At 35.2% G+C, this 21,819-nt stretch overlaps 4 protein-coding genes and 2 long non-coding RNA genes across 8 annotated transcripts in view; 1 reads left to right on the top strand and 5 right to left on the bottom strand.

Annotated features, from left to right (window-relative positions):
• Window positions 1-261: 261 nt before the first annotated feature.
• Window positions 262-3,052, bottom strand: LOC112568664. Its single transcript, XM_025246072.1, has 5 exons — window positions 2,917-3,052; window positions 2,374-2,733; window positions 1,945-2,232; window positions 1,553-1,858; window positions 262-1,100 (listed from the first exon to the last, which is right to left on the bottom strand). The coding sequence occupies exons 1-5, from the start codon at window positions 2,996-2,998 to the stop codon at window positions 1,042-1,044; spliced, it is 1,095 nt and encodes a 364-aa protein (XP_025101857.1). The 5' UTR covers window positions 2,999-3,052; the 3' UTR covers window positions 262-1,041.
• Window positions 3,053-5,533: 2,481 nt separating this feature from the next.
• Window positions 5,534-9,678, top strand: LOC112567458. Its single transcript, XM_025244149.1, has 6 exons — window positions 5,534-5,636; window positions 6,167-6,454; window positions 6,827-6,877; window positions 7,390-7,497; window positions 8,678-8,724; window positions 9,161-9,678. The coding sequence occupies exons 1-6, from the start codon at window positions 5,534-5,536 to the stop codon at window positions 9,311-9,313; spliced, it is 750 nt and encodes a 249-aa protein (XP_025099934.1). The 3' UTR covers window positions 9,314-9,678.
• A 1,653-nt stretch (window positions 9,679-11,331) lies between these two features.
• LOC112568443 lies at window positions 11,332-12,216 on the bottom strand. The gene is made up of 3 exons (XR_003100096.1): window positions 12,160-12,216; window positions 11,716-11,829; window positions 11,332-11,350 (listed from the first exon to the last, which is right to left on the bottom strand). It is a non-coding gene; the product is annotated as an uncharacterized LOC112568443 (long non-coding RNA).
• An 18-nt stretch (window positions 12,217-12,234) lies between these two features.
• Window positions 12,235-16,225, bottom strand: LOC112568442. 3 transcript variants are annotated; one of them, XR_003100095.1, is made up of 4 exons: window positions 14,237-14,919; window positions 13,295-13,419; window positions 12,712-12,799; window positions 12,235-12,255 (listed from the first exon to the last, which is right to left on the bottom strand). It is a non-coding gene; the product is annotated as an uncharacterized LOC112568442 (long non-coding RNA). The 3 variants fall into 3 exon arrangements; XR_003100094.1 differs by lacking the exon at window positions 12,235-12,255 and adding an exon at window positions 16,059-16,225 and having other exon boundaries at window positions 12,418-12,799; window positions 14,237-14,335; XR_003100093.1 differs by lacking the exon at window positions 12,235-12,255 and having other exon boundaries at window positions 12,418-12,799.
• A 149-nt stretch (window positions 16,226-16,374) lies between these two features.
• On the bottom strand, window positions 16,375-19,073 carry LOC112568739. Its single transcript, XM_025246205.1, has 4 exons — window positions 18,990-19,073; window positions 18,184-18,531; window positions 17,635-17,922; window positions 16,375-17,529 (listed from the first exon to the last, which is right to left on the bottom strand). Exons 1-4 carry the CDS (start codon window positions 19,060-19,062, stop codon window positions 17,225-17,227), a joined length of 1,014 nt encoding a protein of 337 aa, XP_025101990.1. The 5' UTR covers window positions 19,063-19,073; the 3' UTR covers window positions 16,375-17,224.
• Window positions 19,074-21,240: 2,167 nt separating this feature from the next.
• LOC112569519 overlaps window positions 21,241-21,819 on the bottom strand; it is a 5,141-nt gene continuing 4,562 nt past the window's right edge. The window contains exon 8 of the mRNA XM_025247328.1: window positions 21,241-21,819. This exon is cut by the window's right edge and continues 749 nt beyond it. The gene's annotated coding sequence lies outside the window, so the exon portion shown is untranslated.

Genomic DNA, 21,819 nt, shown 5'->3' with positions numbered 1-21,819 from the left:
ATAATCGATCATGATTATCTGTTTAGCTTGTCTAAAAATTAATCTCCTTTTCCTTGCTTTGTTTCCCTTTCTTTGATTTTTCAATACACAAAGAAAGTGTCCGCAGTACATAAATAAATGTGTGTGTGTGTGCAGGGGGGGGGGGGGTTTGCTGAAATGTGTTTCCTCAGCCTTTTATATTCTGTTATATTTATTTAAGAAGGTCCATTAGACATTAGTTTTTAACCCGTTTAATACATTTCAAACAAAATACATTTAAGTTTTTTCCTAATTTATTTTTTAAAAATTAAGTCTTTTTGAATTTTGGTATTATTTTTTTTGGTTCTCTTTGCGACTATTTTTTCTGTCTTATAGGCCTAACTAGTTTACTATCCCTGGAAAAGCAGCTACTTATCTTCCCTAATCTGGCATGTAATTCCTCATGCAAAAATTTTAAATTAAAAAGAAAACAAATACTACTTATGAACTGCTGGAAGTGATTTAACATTGCATTGTAACAAAAAATGAGTGACTGGTGGAAAGTTCAGAGCTCTTGGATGAGGGACAAAACTCAATGACAAATATGAACCGGACAAAAAGCATAGTTAAATTTTTAAAAAGTGTATAAAAAGAAAGTGAACCACTTGTTTCCCTCTTTAATATACGAGTTCTGAATGTCACATTTGACATGGGAGTCCTTTTTGTTCCCTCATGACTGCCAGTCATAGTGAAACTTCGTCGGGGGAGATAACTCACTCCATGGCTAAGCGCATCCCCCCTATCCGGTAATATTGTGCTTAAGAGACTATTCACTAGACAACACAGCTCTTGGTCACACGATAAGACTATTTGGCTATTTCGTCACGGCTGAGGAGAGAATCGGAAAAGATAAGAACTTTTTCACTATGCAATTTACTTTTTTCTTTAGCTTTTGCTATGCTTGTGTAGAAATCTTTATAAGCTAGTAGAAAAAAGTTTCATGTAATTTAGTCGACAGTAATACGCGATCAGGCACTAAGTACAAAGTAATGTGTGCAGAAATTTAGAATTATCAATGCATTTTTACTCACTTGTATTTAATTTCTTGTTTCCGGACGTCATTGCAGGTCCTTGGTTACCAACTGTGAAGTACAAATAACCTGGTTACTCTGGTTACACTACACTCGTCTTTACTGAACTCGTATTCAACTTTAGCAAAAATGTGCTAGGAAACGTGTGTGTGTTTGTATGTATGTGCACGAAAGTGTAATCATCTAATTAAAATAGGTCAATAACAGTTTAGAACTGGTCAGCAATGTACTACTCAGCTGTGCATTTTAATATAATCACTGAATTGAAATAATCAAAGTGACAAAGGTATATTTGGTGCTGTCAAGAGGCCTAGCCATTTGCATTAATGGAACATCATGCTGTATGTTAATGTTAAATTATTTGTGGACGACAGACTAAAATAATGCATCCAGTTGTTACATAAATCTGAGATAAAACTAACTATATTTTATACTGTCTAGACAAACGTGTGCTTTTGATGCAGCATTTTATTTTCTCTAACGATTTCTTTATTAATACTTACACTCAGAAGTGTTATTGGTTATCATAAAGGTAATATTTGAGCTGCCTGCTTCTGTTATGGCATGTAACATCCAAATTCCTTCTCCAATATATGAATCTGCAGTAAAACGCAGGGTCAGGTTAAACTCGGGGGCACTTCCGGCCAACCCACACGTTACTTCGATGTACGATGGCTGAGGAGACAACCTGGTCATGTGACATTTCTTGATGTCGCTGGTATAGGATCTCAGTCTAAGTGTGAGACCTTCCTGTAGAACTCTTCTTAACGCTAAGACTTGAGTGTCAGTCTGCAAAAACTGAGGTGGGCCTGGAAAAAGATGGAAGAAAAGGGTGATTGATTGATATATTGATTGACTGATTAATTGATTGATTTAAAATCACTAAACTACTTACATTTACCAAAAATTACCACAGATCGGTTACGTTCCGATTCTGGAGCTTCACACTTGATGGTTGGCCACACATCCTGACAGCGAAACTGTCCGAGAGACAGGGTGAGAGGTCCTTGTCCATGAGTCGTTGAACTCTGTGCTCGCCCTGTGTCGTCGATCAGGCGAACACTGACCAGAGGATTGCCATTGGTGAAGAAGCACGAGACACTAACCTCTTGTTTTTCGTCAATAACACGAGTCTGGTTAACTTCTTGTCCATTCACCTGCAACCCTGTGACATTTGCAGGGTCTGGAGACACAAAATAACTCTTAGAAGTGTTGTTTTTAATATTTTCTAACATTAGTTTTAAAACTAACTCCAACACATTGTCAAATGTCGTTTCAGGTATTTAATATCATAAACATGAGGGTAAAATAAAATAGTACTTACATCTAACATGTAGTGAAGTGAGTTTAACTACCCGTGGTGCAGAATTGTGTCTGTATAGCTCCCACATTAGGTCTCTATAACTCCGTTTTATAAGCATAGATAAAAGCATTTCGGAGTTGTAGACATCGCAAATCGTGACATTTCCCATATTTTTGCATGGAGAAATATTTTCAGAAATCCATCGGCATCTGCAAACTAAGTGACTGTTGCCATTGTCGCACAACTTGACTTCAATTATAAACACCGAGTCTTTGGCAGTCTCTCTCAGTTCATCTTTCGGTCGAAAGCTGAAATTATATTGTGTGTTTTCTTTGGCTGTTATTTCCTCGAAAAATGTTTGATTTGTCAGCATACGTGTGCCTGAAACAGATTATAAAAACACATATACTGCATTGTTGATTTTTTTTAAACAAAATATATGTATATAAGAAATACAAACAAAAAAATAGAATGTTAAAAAAAAAATCATCTTTGAAGTGGATAGACAATTGTCGGTAGAAAACTTCCATTCACATCTTTAATTATACTTAATCCAACACTCACAAGCGAAAACGTTGCTTTTCCAATCCCCATGAAACAGCTCCAACAGTATCATAGCACATAAATAATAAAACAGTCTGCCCATGTCGACCCTGATGTCTTGTCTCGTTTACTTTGAAATACAGAACAAGGAGAAAATACTTGGCTGTAAAGGTCAAAAGGGCAAAGCACCCTAAAGTCATTCGATTAAAGTCTGTTCAGTCTTTAATACTGGAGTCAATTTAATTATGTGTATTTCCTTATGAAAGTTCTACAGACAGATTTGATTAAAACAACCCGGGAAATTCGCGAGGAAGGCTGCCTTTTGTTATAGTAACCTGACCCTAGCACTCTCGATAATTATAATCCTAACTTCCTAAGTATAATAAGCGTTTTCAAAAGTCAAACCAGCCAGTGTGTATATGCGAACAAGTCTATATGTAGTCTTTGGATAACATCAAAGTTTAAAAAATAAACAGAAATCAAAACCGATATATTAGAAACAAAAATAAAATAGCAGCTAAACCTTCGAATACATCAGTATTCAGTCTGAGTGCACAAGAGATGATGTCTACTTCTAGGGAACACATAGAGAACAATATATATCGAAATTTATACAGGCTCGCACGCACGCACTCACGCACACACTCACACACGCAAACACACAAAGTTTAGCGCTTGCATATGCGCATGCAAGGATAGTGGCCTCTGAAGTGCAAACTGGTAGCTTCTATTTCTACGACACTTTTGCACTACTTACAAAGATGCAATTATAACAATTTTACATTTGTCAGATAGTTTATGTTTTTGTGCAGTTTATTTTAGTAAGAACTTTAAAAGTAGTGAAGCATAGTAATTAAGAAGCTGGGTTTTTTTTCTAATGGCAATGAATTTGTCACTGTACTAATTGTTACTACGTATTCACTAAATGTAGGTCATTTTTTTCTAGAAAGGAAGACTTCTTGTTTACTTTGAAGTGTCGTTTGCAGTAATTATAAATCCTAAATTTCGGACAGACGACGTTAATGTCATGTTGGTGTCGCTTTCCCTTGCATTCTATTTAGATAAAAGTCAAAACTACTTTTTTCTACTTAATAAACTAAAGATTTATGGTAGAAAACTGTGATAAGGACACCACAAGAATCGAAATTGAATATTACATTACACACGATGTCGATAAATTTGGTATTATTTAGCATTTGAACGAATTTTTCTTTTCACACTTGGGGAGTATTGTGTGATCAGGGTGAATAAAATAAATTTTCTGAAGGAATCAACTGTTTACATATGGAAGAGGCTGCTGTTTATGAAATATTTCTAATACCTTCAAAGTCCTTTATTAGAAAACAGAGTAAAGGAAAGCTTGCTATCTAAAATGGCTGTTGTGATTGGAACACTGTCAGACAAGCAGACAGGCTTAACTTAACCTTACCCAAGTTTTTACATTCAAGGCATGTCTTGGTATACGATAAGGGGCATTAATAAAAACTTGTTTCGATGTCTTGGAATGCGTCGAAAAAGCAATGGTTATCTCCCGTCTTTTTTAATCCTGTTTTTTCCCCATTACATGAATATAGGATTATCTATGCGTTTCGTTCTGTTCTTATTGTGGATACATTTTTTAATGAAGGTGTTTCTTAAATGTAGTGGGGTAGAGTGCAAATGGTGTTATAAATTGAGTAAAACAAATCTAATCTCTTTGATCACATTGCAAACATGAAAGCTTCCTTTCTTCAATTAATACTTTTTATACCTACATGGTTACACTTTTCCATAAGCATTTATTATATTCACTGTTAAAAATGGAAGATATTTTGCTTGATTGCTACCAGCTGCAACTTTTCACGAAGCAGGTCTGATCTTGCCTTGAGAAGTGTTCATACATAGTTGACCTTTTACACTCAACCTTGCCTTTCCCTCGACGACATTCGGCCTGAGCCTTTTAAGTCGAGAGGCCACACGGCTCTTGTCGTGAGGAGACCTTAGTTTCTGCTTCAGCCCAGAACATTCAAACCTAAACGATGTATGATAAAGGGGCTTTTATTTAAAATACAAGAGACATTGAAGAGACGCAAGCAATGCAGACGACATGACACAAACATTGGAAAACATACACACACTAACACACATGTATATATGTATATAGACTGACACATAAACTCCACTACTTTTTAGTCTCTCTTCTAGTTTGCTGTTTGATTAATTAATGTCTTAGTTAGGCAAGGTTCAATAGATTAAGCAAACAACAACAGGACGTGGAAAGGAATGAAGCAAAGAGAAAGATTAACGAGAAGTGAGTGATAATGAGATGAAGATAGGCACGAGAAAAACAATGAGATAAGAAAGGAGGAAAGAAATAAAAAAGAAAGACATGACATGTACTGATCATTACTATGGTTCACAGCATGTAAAAAACAGGCTAAACGATAATGAGTCACTAAATGGAAACGAATCTTAACTTCTCGTAACAGCCTGGATGTTAGTGGTCAAAATTCAAACTACAGGAAAATAAGGAAGCAAAAGGACGAGGAAGACAACTGGTAGATGTATACATCCGTGTGACACCTTAAAGTAATTATTAACGTGCGAATGCGAAACTAATTATGTTTTTACGGAAAACTCTGCTTGTGTTATTGTGTGAATGCTTTCAGAGAAGAAGGTTGAGAAAGCAGGCATGAAGATACACAGCATTTTATTCGGGTTACTTATTCTGTGCTTCTTCCTTCCATGTGCGTTGTTACATAGTGAGTATCACTGTTGGCTAATAATGTAATGTTTAGACTAACCTGTTTTAAAAGAAATCACATCAAATATCAATAGTTCACTAGTTCATCAAGACAAAAACGTTAAACAAAAAGAAAATATATCCATCCTCTTATCTTTATTATACGTGTGTTTTAGTATGTGTATATCTGTGTTCGTCTCTTTTCCTCTGTGTGCATCTCTATATGTATACCATGTGTATCTTTTTACATTTGTGTGAAGAAAGAAACTTGAAGCGATATTTTCTACATATCTAATTTGGTACACAAAAACAAATTTCAAAGATGACCAAAGCGTTTCTGATATTTATCATGTAATAAAAATAATATATTTGTGTAAATATTTTATATTTGATTCGATACACAAAACACTAAAATATAATTACGGAGAAGTTTATTTATTTAATCGGTTAACTAACTGAAATGTTGAGGTAAGACCTCTCTTATATGTTTAATTTTTTCTTAACGCATTTTTACAAACTGAGCATTTCGAGATCATTCTTTTCCCTCAGACCCGGGAAAAGTTAACGGATTGCAGGTGAATGGACAAGAAGCTAACGAGACTTACACTATTGGCGAGAACACCAAAGTCAACGTGTCATGTTCTGTTGTCAACGGGACACCACCAGATACCGTCCGCCTGTTGGACAAAAGAGGACAGCAATACAATTCCACGATACTCCCAGAAGGCTTAGTGACGATGTCTCTAGGACCTTTCCACTGTCAGCACGAGTGGCCGACCATCAGGTGTGAGGCGCCTGGCTCAAAACTAAACAGATCTGTCACTATCCTTATCAAATGTGAGTATTTTGAGGAAAACTCTATTAATGCAAAATTAATATTAATAACTAACAATGGATGAAAAGGTTAGTTATCAGACACACTATAGGATCATCTCTTCCGTAAACTAGACCACACTATCGGTTAGAATCAATGAACTTCCGTGAACGTGAATGAAATGTGAACAAACAAGGTGATAGGGACTAGCAAGCAGTGCTATCTTTTTTTCTTGTTATTTGATCATCCTCATCATCATTTTATCATAAATTGGTTTAAGCAATAAATGCGCTATAAGATGGATGATATTTATTGTAGGGACATATATTTATACTCGTATACCACTCGAGTTAATTAAGACTAAAATAAAAAGAAACATGTAAATAATCTTTCAGGTCCTCCTAAGTTTTCTGACATCAATGGCAAAGATTTCATAAGTGATTCCTGTGAGTATATATATATCTTAAGGTAACGATTCTTTATTCATGAACCGTGCTAAGGATCTACATCTCACCACTCACCTAAGAACACACGCATGCGCTATGATGCGCGGGCACACACAGAGATATGGGAAAACATATTCGATGTAATGGTTTCTACTTTTTTGTAGCCGTGTATCATTTTATTAAAAATTTTACCTTCTTATCGTCTTATATCTAGTTTGAATTCTCGTGTTACAAAACAGATTATTTTTTTTTTCTATTTTGCAATCAATTTCAATAGAAATGCTTTTTGTCTATTATGCAAGATTTCGACAGGCGGCAGGTTACAGCAGTGAAAATGTACAACTTTTCTCTAGATAAATGTGCACACGAATACATCTGATAATTTGTCTGGCCAAACATGAGAATGTCAGCCAAGCTGTTTTGAAAAACACCGTACATATTAACTCAAATTTGTATTACTAAATATTTGTGTGTGGCGACATATTTAACTGAAAGATAATTTTGTCTGTTAGACCTGAAGTTCTGGAAAACCATTCTCTTCCTCGGGTCTTCATGTGTGCTCCTTGTTACCATCTTCACTGCTGCAGTCATCCTTTGTGTTTGTAATAGAAGGCCATTTGGTAAGCCTTTAACATACCTTCATAGGTCTTTGCTACAAAGAAAAGAATGTTTAGTATGTTGTTTCTGTAATAAGTTTAAAGTTCTTCTTTAAATCGGTTTTGACAAATGTGTTTGCCTGTAGAAAGGCCAGTTTAACTATGTCAGTGCTAAAGTGAACAGTAAAGCAAAACATTTAGTATCCTATTGTATTCATTTGTCTACACTCATGCTACACAGACATGCTTGCCCATGCATAAATAAATTCATAAGACCAAACGAATCTTTACCAGCTGGAACGTTTCATTTAATTTTCTTTTGAAAACCCACGACAAAATAATACTGGACATTTGTAAGCCTGAATTGTTGACTAAGGTAGCCAGCAATTCAGAAAGATGTTAGCCAAGTGGTTACAACGCTGGCGTCCAAACTGAGAGCGCGCTGGTTCAATGCCCGATTAGCGCAGCAAACTTTGTCGGTCTTGCTAGTAAGAATGGGTACCTAACTTCATGTAGGGTTGGGGAGGGTAAGGAACAGAAGGAGAGAAGACTGGCATCGGCCTCGTGTAAAGCTGGCTCGGAGCAAAATCAGGTTACTAACACCTCATCCCTTTTGAGACAATAGAAAGGATAAACATAGTTCTTTTAGAAACTTTCCGCAAAATTACGATAGTTGGGGGGTGACCACTAGTTTATCTCGGCAGTATCTTTCACTATCTCTTCTCGGTCGTTCCACTACCTTGCGACAAGGTGCCAAATCCATAGCTTTGCCGATTGGGAAGAGGTGACATGTATTTTGCGACAACAGGTATTAAAACTGGTTCGTGTGGACACCTTTCGGGCTTGGAACATCGTTCTAACCATCAGTCTATTCGCTCTAGCCCCTCACTCAGAATCCCAAAGAAGAAAATGAGTATGTACTAAAAGGACTTTCTACTAACATAACCTTCTTCAGTTTATCACTAACAAGTAAGTAAGTCTTACATACTAACACAGAAGAAAATGAAATCACAAGTTGCTAATTATAATTCGATTAGCTTTATTCCGCATCGTTTTTGTCATTTAATCTAGAAGTGTTATTAAAAATGCTTTCAAGTTCTACATTTCCTTAGTTTCGTTTACCTTGTGACTTACGTAATCAAGTATGCGCTTATTTTTAAGTACAAATGATGAGCATACAATTTTGTTGCAAACTATTTCTCAGATGAAAGTAGTGACTGCATCACAGCTGCAGGGGAGGCTACAACTGAGGTAAAACTTTTCTGTCCCCAGTTATTTATTTATTTATTTTTTTAGTTAGTAAGGAATAATATATTTTCCACTGGGAAGTTGTTTTTGTTTTACTTCAGGGAGTAGAAGTTACTGTGGAAGATGTACAGCTTGTTTCTAGAATGACTGTTTTCTGTCAAGAAATGGGTGGTCTGGTGCCAAAACCTTTAACACTTACCGTGTCTTGGGAATGCAATTCATCTTGGACACACTGAGCTTATGTGCATGTATCACCTGTTTAGAGAAGCGGCTGATCCTCCTTTACAGAACTTTTGCTGATGATTCCCTTCCACTTCCTTTTTGAATAAATGAATGAATGACGGTTTGAATGATAAAAAGAAAAAAATCCGAATAGCTTTTTCTGTATGTATCAGTGAAAGTAAATAGCAAACAAAAGATTTTATCCTCGTTTTAACAGCTACAGACACCTGTTGGGAAGAATTCTGACGGCTTGGTGTACGGAGAACTGGACTTTTCAGACAAGATAACATCTGATGTGATCATCGGGACCGTGCCGGAGACACAGTACTCAAACATCCTCTTCACAGCTAATGCAGATACTTCTCAATAGCATCCTATTACACTTTTCTCTTATGCTCTAAATGTTTGTATTACTTTCTGCCTGAACTAATCGTTTTATTTAATTTTTTCTGGATATTTGATAACTCTATTATATTGCGTTTCTTGCTCTAAATAAAAAATAAAATTTAAAAAAAACATTCATTTTTGTGTTTAAAAACTGCGTTAATTTTCTTTTCTCTCTGCTGACAGACAGTGTCATGTCTTTGTTGTACTTTAAACAGCTGTGTGTCAGCAATGAAAATAATATTATGTCTTGAATAGTTGAGTTTTTGCATGTACTTTGTCCCTATGTGACTGACAATTACCGGCTTATTAGAACATTATACAAATATGAGATAAGATTTTGCCTATGTCTCTAAAGCTGTGAGTTCTGCAAATTTACATGTCGTGAGACCTAATCTTTTCTCTCTTTCTCTCTTTCTCTCTTTCTCTCACACACACACGAACATACAAACAAACGCATATAATTATTTATTCCGCCAGTTTAGATAATGTGTAAAGTGAGTTCCTCAGTCCTAAAATGAGATTGCTTATACTGCAAGTTTCTGTTTCTGTAAGTAAGCGTGCTGACACCATTGTCCACTGACAGTCAATAAGCACACAGGAAACAATGAACAATTAACAGAACCCAGTCATCCCGACAACGGCTTTGATGTCCAGGCTGCGTGCATTGTGTTCACTTCCTTCTTCCTGTCTGCTCTGAAAGACTGAATCGTCACTTGAAACTGTTCTCCAGAATACTTATAACTTATTTGTTAACCTGCGTGTATATCTGTTTGCATACATGAAGGTACGACTGCACGATATGTATGCCAAGAATGTTTTGATTGGTGTACATGAGTGAGGAATATGTTTGATTACCTTGCCATTAGTTTCACGATGACCCTAGGCAGTTGTCCACTACTGTACTCCTCCATCACAAAGTTTGATAAATAATTCATCCTATTTCCTGTCGCTGTGGTTTCACTTACCTAAAGTTTGCTTCTTTCAAGTGTATTGAAAACTTGACCTATGACCAGATGTTAAAGTTCACGGGGAAGAGCTTTAACGCCGGAGTCTTTAATATTCTTATGTTATTTTGTTTTAAATCCATATGTCAGGTCACACATGGTAAAAGAGAAAATGTTGGAAACTACATGTTTGGTGTCTTTGAAGAGGAATGTACTTATCAGATTCTTCAATCGTAAAATGTATTATCGTCTAGCCACTACAGAATATACTAGAATTCTTGTTTTGATGTCACAAAGCTCAGCTGTTTAAAACATTTTCAGCTATTCACACGAAAATCCTGTACAGTATAAAAACTGTGATATATATTAGTGAAAACAGTCACCTGTCAAAGAAGGTTTGACGTAGAAGTATAACCAGTTGTTTGTTATGAAAAAATTGGATTTATTACATGACTTGTAGCAAATAAATCAGGGTAATTTTTCCCAAAAAATCTTTATACACACACACACACGCACACAAACACACACACACAAGCACGCAGTAGACCACAGTTTCTGTACAAATGCTAGGACTTGACAAACGTTTATGAACTGTAATGTTTGGAAGTTAATATTCGTAAGTGGTTGTGATTTGATTTTATTTGACCAGAGCGTTGATGCATGTCCGTTTCAGGTTTGAATTGTTTCTATTTCTCTAATAGAACCATTCTCAGAACTGTTTTGTCCATTCAAGATTTACTTTCATTTCATGTGACTTGGGTCAAAAGTTACTTCTCTTGGTCTTCTACTGTGAAAACCTACTTCTGCAATGACAAAAGTAATTTTTACAAACTTTTAAAATTAGGACCAAATCGAGACAAAATAACTAAAAGAAAAGCACAAGAATGAATGTTCAAGAACCCGTCTATGCATAAATAATATTTCTTGATCTGGCTGCTTTAATTGTAGTAATGAAGCGACAGTCTGATGTATGGTTTAATTATCATAACGATAAAAACATTTGTCATCTTTCATCTAAAATATTTGTAGCAATATATTTTATTTAAAGCAAACTTACGATTCCGTTTCCTCGTGTCCTGAAATAACAGTAAAATTATTTTCTTTTAATACAAAGCAATTTAAAGTCATGTTATTGAAAAATATTGACCAAATACCTATTTAAAATCACTGCAACCTAGATGATTGATTAAAAAAATTTTACAGCTTTTAAAGAACAGTCTTCCATTTCTTAGACTTATGAGAGATAACTAAAAGCACTTAAATAAATCCGTATTGTGATTGTTGACTATTTGTGTGATTATTCATAGGTACACAGGATTTTGACGATAAAAATCACGATTGTCAACAAATCCTTTTTTTTTTTTTTGGAAATACTCTATTGTTTATGAACTTGTTTTGTACTAAAAGATTAATTTTCTTAATAAAAGAAAGTCATACTAACGTTCCTGGCTATAGCATTTCTTGCATGCAACCATGATGACTAGGCCTAGAACAAGTATGACAGATGCAACTGCTCCCAAGACACCACCAACAATCTTTCCAGTATTGTGCTCCTCTAGCGACAGAAAAATTACATTTGTCATCGTCGTCATCATCATCATCATTTACTATTTTTGTTGTTAGCACAATCTGACACCTATGCCGTGTATCAGCGACAATCGCTAAAGACGCAAGATGAAGTTTTTATCAATCTACTAAGGGCGATAATTATGTTGTCTATTTTTAGTCATGAGTAATCTTTCTCTGTGACATTATTCTATAATATTACAACTACTTATTATACCTTCTTGCAATAGTTAATTGAGATATGTCGTAGTGATTGATTTGTATCAAAAAATTTACCAATGAGTGAGTGAAACTGTTTGAGATAATAATCTTTGTGTACCTTCGCTATTAGAAGAGGTTTCATTAAGGGATTCTCTGAACTCTTCCGGTCGGTTTCTTGTGTATAAAATGAAATCGCACTCTGTGACTTCATTACCTGCAACAAGTACGAGCACACTAATATATATAAACACACACATGACTGGTGGGAACAAGTGTACATTACTTGACATTACTTGAAGCACTCAAATGTCTGATATATTTCAACTGTGACATAACATACTCCAAACATTACCTTTTATAATGGAAATGAAATAAAAATACAGCGTTAATGACATCTCCAATATCTTAAAATTACTAAAATGAATGATTTGAGGGAGCCATTATAGTATTCAAAACACATTAATCCAGAGACAAGCGACTTTTGAGTCAGATTTTGTATCAGCGACCATAATCTCTACATAAGTACTAATGGTCTTTATTTTCTTTTCATGATTCTCTTTCTTCTAACCCTTCAATAATTGGTAGTAGAGAAATATTGTCTTCTAAAATAGAAAAAAATTAAAAATTATTTGAAATACAAAGAAACTTATAAACCCTATCCCATACCTACCTCTTGCATACAAAAAGAAGAACAAAATAAAGTAAAAATGTTTACTCATTTTAGGTGATGATAAATAAGTTGTCCCTCAAACATAGACCTGGAATCAAAATGCAATTTTAGTTTATAAAATATTTAGCAACATATTTATTTATGCGATATTTTTATGTAAATAGCATTTATATCAGCTTGATAATGTGTGGTTGTGACTGGAAATTAAGTACCTTACTTGAATCACAATGTTTGCCTTTGGACTTCCTGGTGCAGTAAACTGTCTTCTAGAAAAATGTTATATTTGAAGTAAATTTAAAACTTTTAATGATGGTAACAGCTGTTCTAGATAAAAGTTATCCGAAAGGACCGGGCTAAAATTTGTTAGTATGCTAGTTGCTTAGAATACAAACAAAAGAACATGGAGACTATCATAAAGTCTTCCCCAGCTAACAGGAAAGGAATCAACTAAATGTCCTTAAAATATCATTATAAAGTTGCTTTTGAGCTGGGCCGTTAGTACTTGCCAATAGTTGGCAAAGTTTGCAGTGTTTGCTGTGTAGAATATGTTTGGAATACGCGAAGAAAATATTCAAGTACTTACAGATTAGTCATATGTTGTTTGTTACTTGTCCATCCACTACCACAAGAAGTATTTATTTGAAAAGCTAAGCCTTGAAGCCAGTTGATAGACCTTATGTGCTTCACATGTTTCTTGATGCAATAAATCTTCACAAATGAAAAAAAGACAAGAATGTACACGGGTACGGTGAAAAAAATATTCGGGTGATTGTAAAAACTGTTATCGCTCTCAGGTATTGACCCCTCCTATTATTGCTAGTATTTAGTTTCATTTTTCTCACAAGTTTTTCTTCTAAACAGATGAGACTTTGTAAAGCAACTATCGTTTACAGGTCGAGTACGAAAATGTCGATGTAGGTTAAAAATATGGGGCTAATCATACCAGGAAATAACAAGAAACAAATTCATTGCTTGCCAATGCGTGATACATTATCAGTGATTACTATCTGCCATCTTGCTGCTCTAGCGACATTTGTTCATCGACTGTCATTGGATTGATTTCGTGATATCGGAGCAACATGAACACTACAATATTGACATTAGATGGAGATACAAGGCAAAATCTTCTATTTCTTCATGTAAATACAAGCGCACACACTCAATGCTCTCTCTCTCTCTATCTCTCTCACACACACACACACACGCACACATGAATATCCGCCGCGAATAACGAGACAACCAGTTGCCATGATAAGTTTGCCAAATACTTACCATGAAAACTATCGACTTGTCTACCGCGAAGAAGCGTCTCCAATACAAAATTAAAAGGAAAGAAAGTAAGCGAATAGGAAGAATATGCTTTCTGTAGATCGTCTTTAGTCCACTTAAAGGTTGCATCGTAAACATCCGTTTTGGACTTTACTTTAGCCTTGAAATCAGCGTTCAAACACGGCCTGTCGTTGGCCAGTGCAGGCAACACATCCTTACATCTTTTCTCTTAACTTTAGCAGATTATGGCTCTCACCTGCGGCTTGATCGACTCTTAAGTCATTTTGTCATTCTTCCCTTGACTTCCGTTGAGAGGACCACTTGGACAGGCACAACAACTGACAAGGGCCACCACCTACACATGTTTCAGACGATAACACCGTGTAACACAATTTTTATAACAGATAAGCAGGTATGTGTCTGTTAGGAACAGGGGGTTGTTGCCCCTGTCTGTGTTAGTCAGGGATTATTGCCCTTACCAGTATGAGAGTGTTTTTGTTGCGTCGCGGTTAGCGTCAGAACCCGACGTCATTTTATGACGCAATTTGAGAGGGACGTAGCGTGAAAATTATTTGGAAGGAAGCAGACGGCTGTGGGCAGTTAAGAAAAGCGGACTGGAAGTGTGTAGAGTGTCTGCTTTGGATCTTGTGTGTTGATCCCAGAAAATTTATTTGTAGTGTTCGCTTTGGATCTTGTGTGTTGATCCCAGAGAATATATTCTTAGTCGTCGACTAGGTGTCTGCCAAGTCAGCACTTACTCTCATTAAGAACCGGAACGTGTATGTGGTTTCCCCTAAAAGTTTTGTTTGTGGATATCAGCCAAGTGTTGCCAAGACTGCACAACTTCTGGACCAGGGAAAGGGAGGAATTTCCCAGGACGTTTTATTTTTGGGTTGCACAGACGTTCTCTTCAGGCAGTGCGGTGTGAGTAACTAAGACTTTAACTTTAAGTGGAATATCTTGATATTTAGGTACAAAGATAAGTATTTACAGAAAACGCAGCGAAACCCTATCAAAATTCTTAGCCACAAAGGATTTTGTCTGTTATTGTATGGACATTAACAATATTATGATTGATCTTGAGTAGAGTCATGATAACGCATATTCACTATATATTTACCTACACCTCCTCTCTGTCAGAAAGAAAACTGAGTCTTGTGTATGTTCTTGCCATTTCTATTGCGGTACAGTTTGATTCTGCGATCTCTGCAATTCATTTCTAAAGCATTGGTTATGACACTGAATTTTTAATAACCTAATTTTACAGACTTCTAATTAGAACGTCTCAACGATTTGGTATTCACTGCATATTGTATATGACTGTAATATGAACAACTAAGACTGTTTTAATGAATAATTTATTCTACTTTCTGTGCAAACAGAATGAGTTGTAGAGAATTTGATAGGTGTAGCTGGAGTAGAATTAGGGTATAGTTAAGAGAAGTGTCCGAGTGCAAATGTCTTGGTGTGCGCCAAAATCTAACGGTTGTTGTAAATCATTTTCCTTGAATGGGAAATGTTCTCTCCAGCGCTTGTGATTGTCTCCCTTGTCACAGTGATCACAGTCCTTCTGACTCTTTTATTCTTTATTTCCCCTTTTTTTCTAATGTCGTCGTTTGAAAAAATAAAAGTAAATTGATCAACGACTAATTTCTACATAGATAATAAATACAAACAACAAGCATCCCCTCGAAAATCCCCTCTCCATCCCAACGACAAATGCTCGTAATTTTTTTAATTTTCTCTTCTTACATTGTAATGGCAAAGTCTGAGAGTGTGTTCACTCGCCAACTTTTAATCAGCACGACCAACATGCTTTAGGATTTTCAGCTGTATTTTTTTTATAAACTATTTCTGCAATAATTTGGACATTTCTGGGAACAAATTATAAACCTGCTCCCCTTTAGTCTGGTTGTTTTTCGAAAAAATCTAAAAACATTGTAAAATGTTAGTACCTGCAATTTAATTTAATATATTTAACAAAGTCAGCTGATATTTCCTGTAAGCTACCACCAGCGATGCACTGATGGTGCCAAATCAGTAATGATTTAATTTAAATATGAGACAGCTCTGCTCACCAAGGAATGTCATGCAGGAGGTAATTGTTTATCTTGTCACCACGTATAGCCTCTAAAACTTGAAGCTGTGTGTAAGAATGTTGCTGGTCGAATGATGGATATCCATACAACTGGACTGACAGATGATCTTTGCATGGGGAACAGGTGCCTGGCAGGATCAGGCAACAGGCACCATAATGTATCAGGTAACCTGTCTGAAATAGGATGAAAAACAAAAAACATTAAAAACTGACCTCTTTATCTTTTTTCTCAGTTACCTCTATTCTTGCAAACACAGGGACATTTATATGTAAACCCCAGTCTCTGCCTCACAAAACAAACGAAATGGAAGGATCTGTCTGAACAAAAAATATAAAAAAAGGAAATTTACTTACTTTCCACAAAAAAATATCAAACCTTTGTGTTCTGTTTGAAGATTTCCAGATGCCAGTGTTACGAAGAAAATTATCTTTTGGTCGACTTACTTCCTTCGGGTTTTGAAGGCTCTTTTCTTTTCCGATGAAATCAGTTTTTGAGATACAAAGATTTTGGCGGAGAGACACTAACTTAAACGTCCGACTGGATATTGTCTCATTCTAATTTCCTAAGCATCTGGTCAAAGATTTCACCCTCCTCTCCGAGAAAGAGAGAAAGATATACATGCATAGCTCTACTTCGCGCTCTTCCTCCTTCCTTTGAACCATAGCAACATAGGTAGTATACTAGTACAAATGGAGGCTTGCCACCTTACACTTTTCAAGTACCCTCGAAAATGCATACTCAGACTTCAGGCTCTTACATGGGTAAATAGGGAGGCTTACCAAGAGTAATAAAAAATAATTATAGAATAACAATTGATTTAAAGTAGAATTTGTAACCGTTTTAAGTCTGTCTTAGTATACAGTATTACACAAGTATTAACAAATGTACGCTGTGTGTTTTTATCCTATTCATTGCCTTTCTTACAGATACTGTAATTTCAACAAGTCTGAAAATCATTTTACAGTTAAGGAATAACCAAGAAATGTGTTTCTTCCCTTCTCTGAATGAAATCTTTTTCTTTTATTTCTGACCCAGGAAACATTCCTTATTTGTTGCATACTAAACCAAAAATGCTGCTACACACTAAAATGTTAAAGTCCCTTCAACATCGTAAAATAGAAGGCAAAGCTATAATTGGTCTCATACTAACCTGTACTGTTGATAAGTTGGAAAGTAATGCTTGAAGCACCAAGCTCTGTCATGATTTGCAATGTCCAAATCCCTTCTCTAATCCAGGATTCATTGAAAACTCTTACGGTCAGTGTGAACTCTGGGGGATGTCCACGCACATCGCATTTCACTTCCCTCGCGGAAGCTCGAGACTGCACCTGGGTCATCAGACATTTCCTGATGTCGCTCGTATAGGCTTTCATGGAAAAATTCAGACCTTCCTCTTGAACTCTTCTTAAATCTGAGACTTGAGTATTCATGTAGGAAAGCTGTGGTGGACCTGAATAATGAAAGAATGATGTTAAAAATGACAAAGACTAGGCTAATTGTAATAAAAACAATAGTTTAAAAATAATTCCCACCCATTTTAACTCTACAAACTCACATCTGACAAGAATGGCCACGGATCGGTTAATTTCTGAGCCAGCCGCCTCGCATCTGATGACCGGCCAGACATCCTGACATTGATAGACTCCGAGAGACAACGCAAGAGGCCCATCTCCGTGTTTTGTGGAACTCAACGTGTGTCCTGTGTTGTCCAGTATTCGGATACTTACGAGAGGGCTTCCATTCGTAAAGAAACAAGAAATGTTGACCTCTTGGTTCTCATCTGCAAGGTGTGTTCCGTTAACCGCCTCTCCGTTCACACGCAATCCTGTAATTTTTGCTGGGTCTGTGGAGAAAATATGCCAGAATATGTACCAAGGACAATTATTTCACAAAATGGACCCATTAAAACAAAAAAATTAAATTCACTTTGTCAATAAAACATATAAATGGATGAAGGCTATGCCTTCCAAATCAAATAAAAATTATATTAGATGGTTTAAATGGTATTAGTTGTATTTGCCAGCTTTCACATTGTTCACATAATGCATGAAATGACTCATCAAAAATAAACGTTTAACAGCAGAATACAAAACAGTTTACTTACAGGTGACTTGTAATGCTACCTGCTTAAGAACAGCTGGAGCATAATTCTGTTTAAATGATATCCACTGGATATCTGTATATATTCTCTTCACAAGCAAAGAGAAACGCATTTTGGATTTGTCGGCCTCACAAGTCGAGTCATTCCTCAGACTTTTACAAGCTGGAGCCTTATTAGATATCCATAGGCATCTGCAAGCTGTACTTGAAGTTCCAGTTTCACATAACTTTATTTCAATGCGAAAATCTGAGTTTTCTGAATTCTCAATAATTCCTGAGGTCAGCTGGTAATTGAAATCGGTATACGTGTTTTCTATACATACACTAGTCTCATAAGTTTCTGTTAGAGCACCTGTAACAGTCACAGCGTATTTATGTATCAAGTTTAAATTCTTAAAATGAAATCAGGAGAATAATATAATAAGCAACCGACGAAGATCATTCAGCCTCTAAGCGTCAGTTTTGTTAAACAAGGCATTGGAGATATTAGTTTCTGGTTAACATAAAGCATTCAGTGAAACTCTAGTATTGAATTCACAACAGCTATGTTTGATATTTAATTGCATAAGCTGTGACACCATACGACTGATTGATAACACAAAGCAACTAAAACATAAAAAATAGTAAAAAACAGTTTAAAAGGAAATTAAAAACTTTATCTCGCGTCTTGCCTGTAGTTTAATCCTGTAGATTGATAAATAATTATCAAACGTTTCAAGGCTCATTTATAAAATTAAAATATGAACTAAACTATCTAAATCATGTTTTGCGGAAAAGTATAAGAAATTGCAAAAATGTAAAGGTGCTTACAGGTCATAGCGCTGCTATTCCCATTGCCATAAATAAAAGACAAAAGGATCAAACACGAGCAGAATGTTTGCATGTTCTTGGGTGGTATCCTGTGCCTGACACTAAACAAGAGGAAGAGGATGTTCTAGTATTTAACCGTCTTACAATAGCATGAGTGCTGCCCTCTGTCACTTGTGTTCTCCCTTAGGGATTTGGGTTATCAGATATTTCATGTTTATTATTTTGGATAATAAAAATATGTTTTTTCCTTGAGATGCATTTTGAAGGTAAAATTATTTTGAAAGTGCAATGATATATCTATAATGAGAACTTATTTGTAAGGTATAACAATCAAGTGGTTATTTTAGAATATTTGATGTATGTGTGCATCAAAACAAAAGTGAAATGCGTAAAATTAATAAAATTCTTTTAATACGTTATTTTTTATTTATTAAGGACAAATATCACATAATATTATTCAAAGAAATCAAAAAGAGTTTTTTCAAAGAAACTTATTTATACAAGTATGTCATACTAGTCACCCACAAGTATGCATGTACCTGTTTCTTATTGTAAATTGGGTTAAGGGTTAATGAAAAACAGCAACACACCCCTTGCGCTGACCGTTACTATAGGAATACAATACAATACAACTTGGTTGATCCCCAGGGGCAATTCAAGATAGTGTTCGTACTAGCAATGAAATATATATATATATGATATAAAAGAGATAATATAAATGTACATGTCAAAATAGTGTCTCTCTCCCACACTTATTTTCAACAACACCAGATGCAGTTGGTGATCCCAGTTCACCTCAAACTAGTACCAGATCACGGCCAGTAAGTTTATCAAGTGAAGAGCACTTGGAATCAATGAATATTTCCTCAAGTAGTGAGTGGAATTAGTGATATCAAAGATAGTTTCATTCTTGCTTTTAGGAAGAAATTTTGAACAAAATGGTCCTGACGTATTTATAACCCGTTAAACGCCCTTCTACAGCTGTGATCGATATTTTCTGTGAAATCGACAATTCAACTTGTCACATCCTTATTTTAAATCGTAAATAAACTGTCATGAATGTTACTGTCATTATGTTTGCGGGTTGTTAAACTACAGTCTCATCAGACCTGAACGTTTACATTAATAAGTTCTCGTCTCTCGGATATTTTGTATCAGTAATCTTTAAATATATATGTATTCAAGCAAGTCATGGAAGCACATTTTAAATAAAATCTGCCATTATTTATTATTTTGTAGCTTAGGTTTAGAAAAACGGAGAGATCATATGTTTGCTTAAGAATATCTTTTGTCATTGGTAGCTAACCGATGCTTAAGTTCATAGATTATCCGGGGTTTATATCTTGAACTTCACCAGAGTTGGACATCATCTCTTCGACGAGGATCTTTGTCTTCAATTAGCCGAAGAAGGTTCAGTCCGGTGGCACAACGGTTGGCGCTGTCACTAATATGACAAGGTCTAGTTGTCCTGGTTCCACATCTCGCTGCTGTTTCTCTACATGTGATCTCCGAATAGAGGACCAGCTGTTTTACACGATGCTGCCTTGGCGTAAAACAGAACTAACCCCCTTGCAGAAGAAGGTTATTCTTTTTAGCTAAAAGCGAGTAATGTACTCAGACATGCAGACATTTTAATTAAACATGCAAGGCTACCTTCCTGAACCAACTTTAAAAGAATGCCTTAATTGCTCGTTTAACCTTGACAGAAAGCTTTCATTTCCAAATAGTTACACCATGTTAAGCGAATAACTGGCAGATTAGTCATGTCGTGTCTTTAGCAGAAGCAATGATTTGAAGTAAAGAGTAAATATAAAGTGATACGGGATAGTGCAAAAATTACGACCGATGGTGGCCTATGAAAGAACAATTGTTTTTTTTTTTTTGTTTGTTTGTTTTTTTTTTGTTTTTGTTTTGTTTTTTTTTTTGTTTTTTTTTGTAAATTTTGCGACAACGTTGTATTGTTCACTGAACTATTAAAGAGACCAGTTGCAGTTCAGTATTACTAGACACGTATAAATTCGACTTTTATCACCACTATTACATTGTCTGTTCGTAAATTTAATCTTTTGGATTCAATGAGATCTTATTTGAGCACTATTAGGATACCAACACTTGTATTACATAATTTTTTTCTAAAACTAGCATGTAGAGAAATAACGTTACTGACAAGATGAATACAATAAAAATTGCAGAAATAAAATTTAGTTATGGCGGCAACGATATAGTAAGTAGAATGAAAAAAAAAACAAACACAGTAGTTATCTTTAAATTTTATTGTATAGATTTTTCCGGAATGTAAAGGACAACTTACAAAGGTGATATACATAATAGTCGTTTTATCACTATAAAAAATCGTTCATAGTATTTCATGTCTAATAATTTTTACTTAACATTTAAAGAAAATATAGGTGAAATATTTTAAGATGTATGTATGTGTAAACTATAGAATCATAGTGAAATCGCTTGCATATATATATATCTTTATAGCAATAATAAATTTCCTCCTCTCTTTATCCAACAGAAGCACAAACTGTAAAACAGCAATATTTACAAGAAATTGTAAAACGCTATATATAAAACTGGCTTTTATATCAATAAACGAATATGTAACAATTGATTATTCATCCTTTCATAAGTTAACAGAAGCAAAAAATAATTGTAGATTAAAGAAAAGGAAATGTAACAGAAAAAGATATATAAGATTCTTCAAGTTTATAAAGCAAAAACCACTTTCATTTTTGGTGTTTCCATGTTTTTCGAAGACATAAGAAAAATTTAAATGCAAAGAAATATTCCAAAAAATAAGTTAAAAAAAAAGATTCTCAAGTTT

The sequence above is a fragment of the Pomacea canaliculata genome, linkage group LG7, assembly GCF_003073045.1.
Source record: "Pomacea canaliculata isolate SZHN2017 linkage group LG7, ASM307304v1, whole genome shotgun sequence".
Classification (NCBI taxonomy): domain Eukaryota; kingdom Metazoa; phylum Mollusca; class Gastropoda; order Architaenioglossa; family Ampullariidae; genus Pomacea; species Pomacea canaliculata.
Note: the sequence above shows the minus strand (reverse complement) of the source record. Positions and strands in the feature narration are given on the sequence as shown.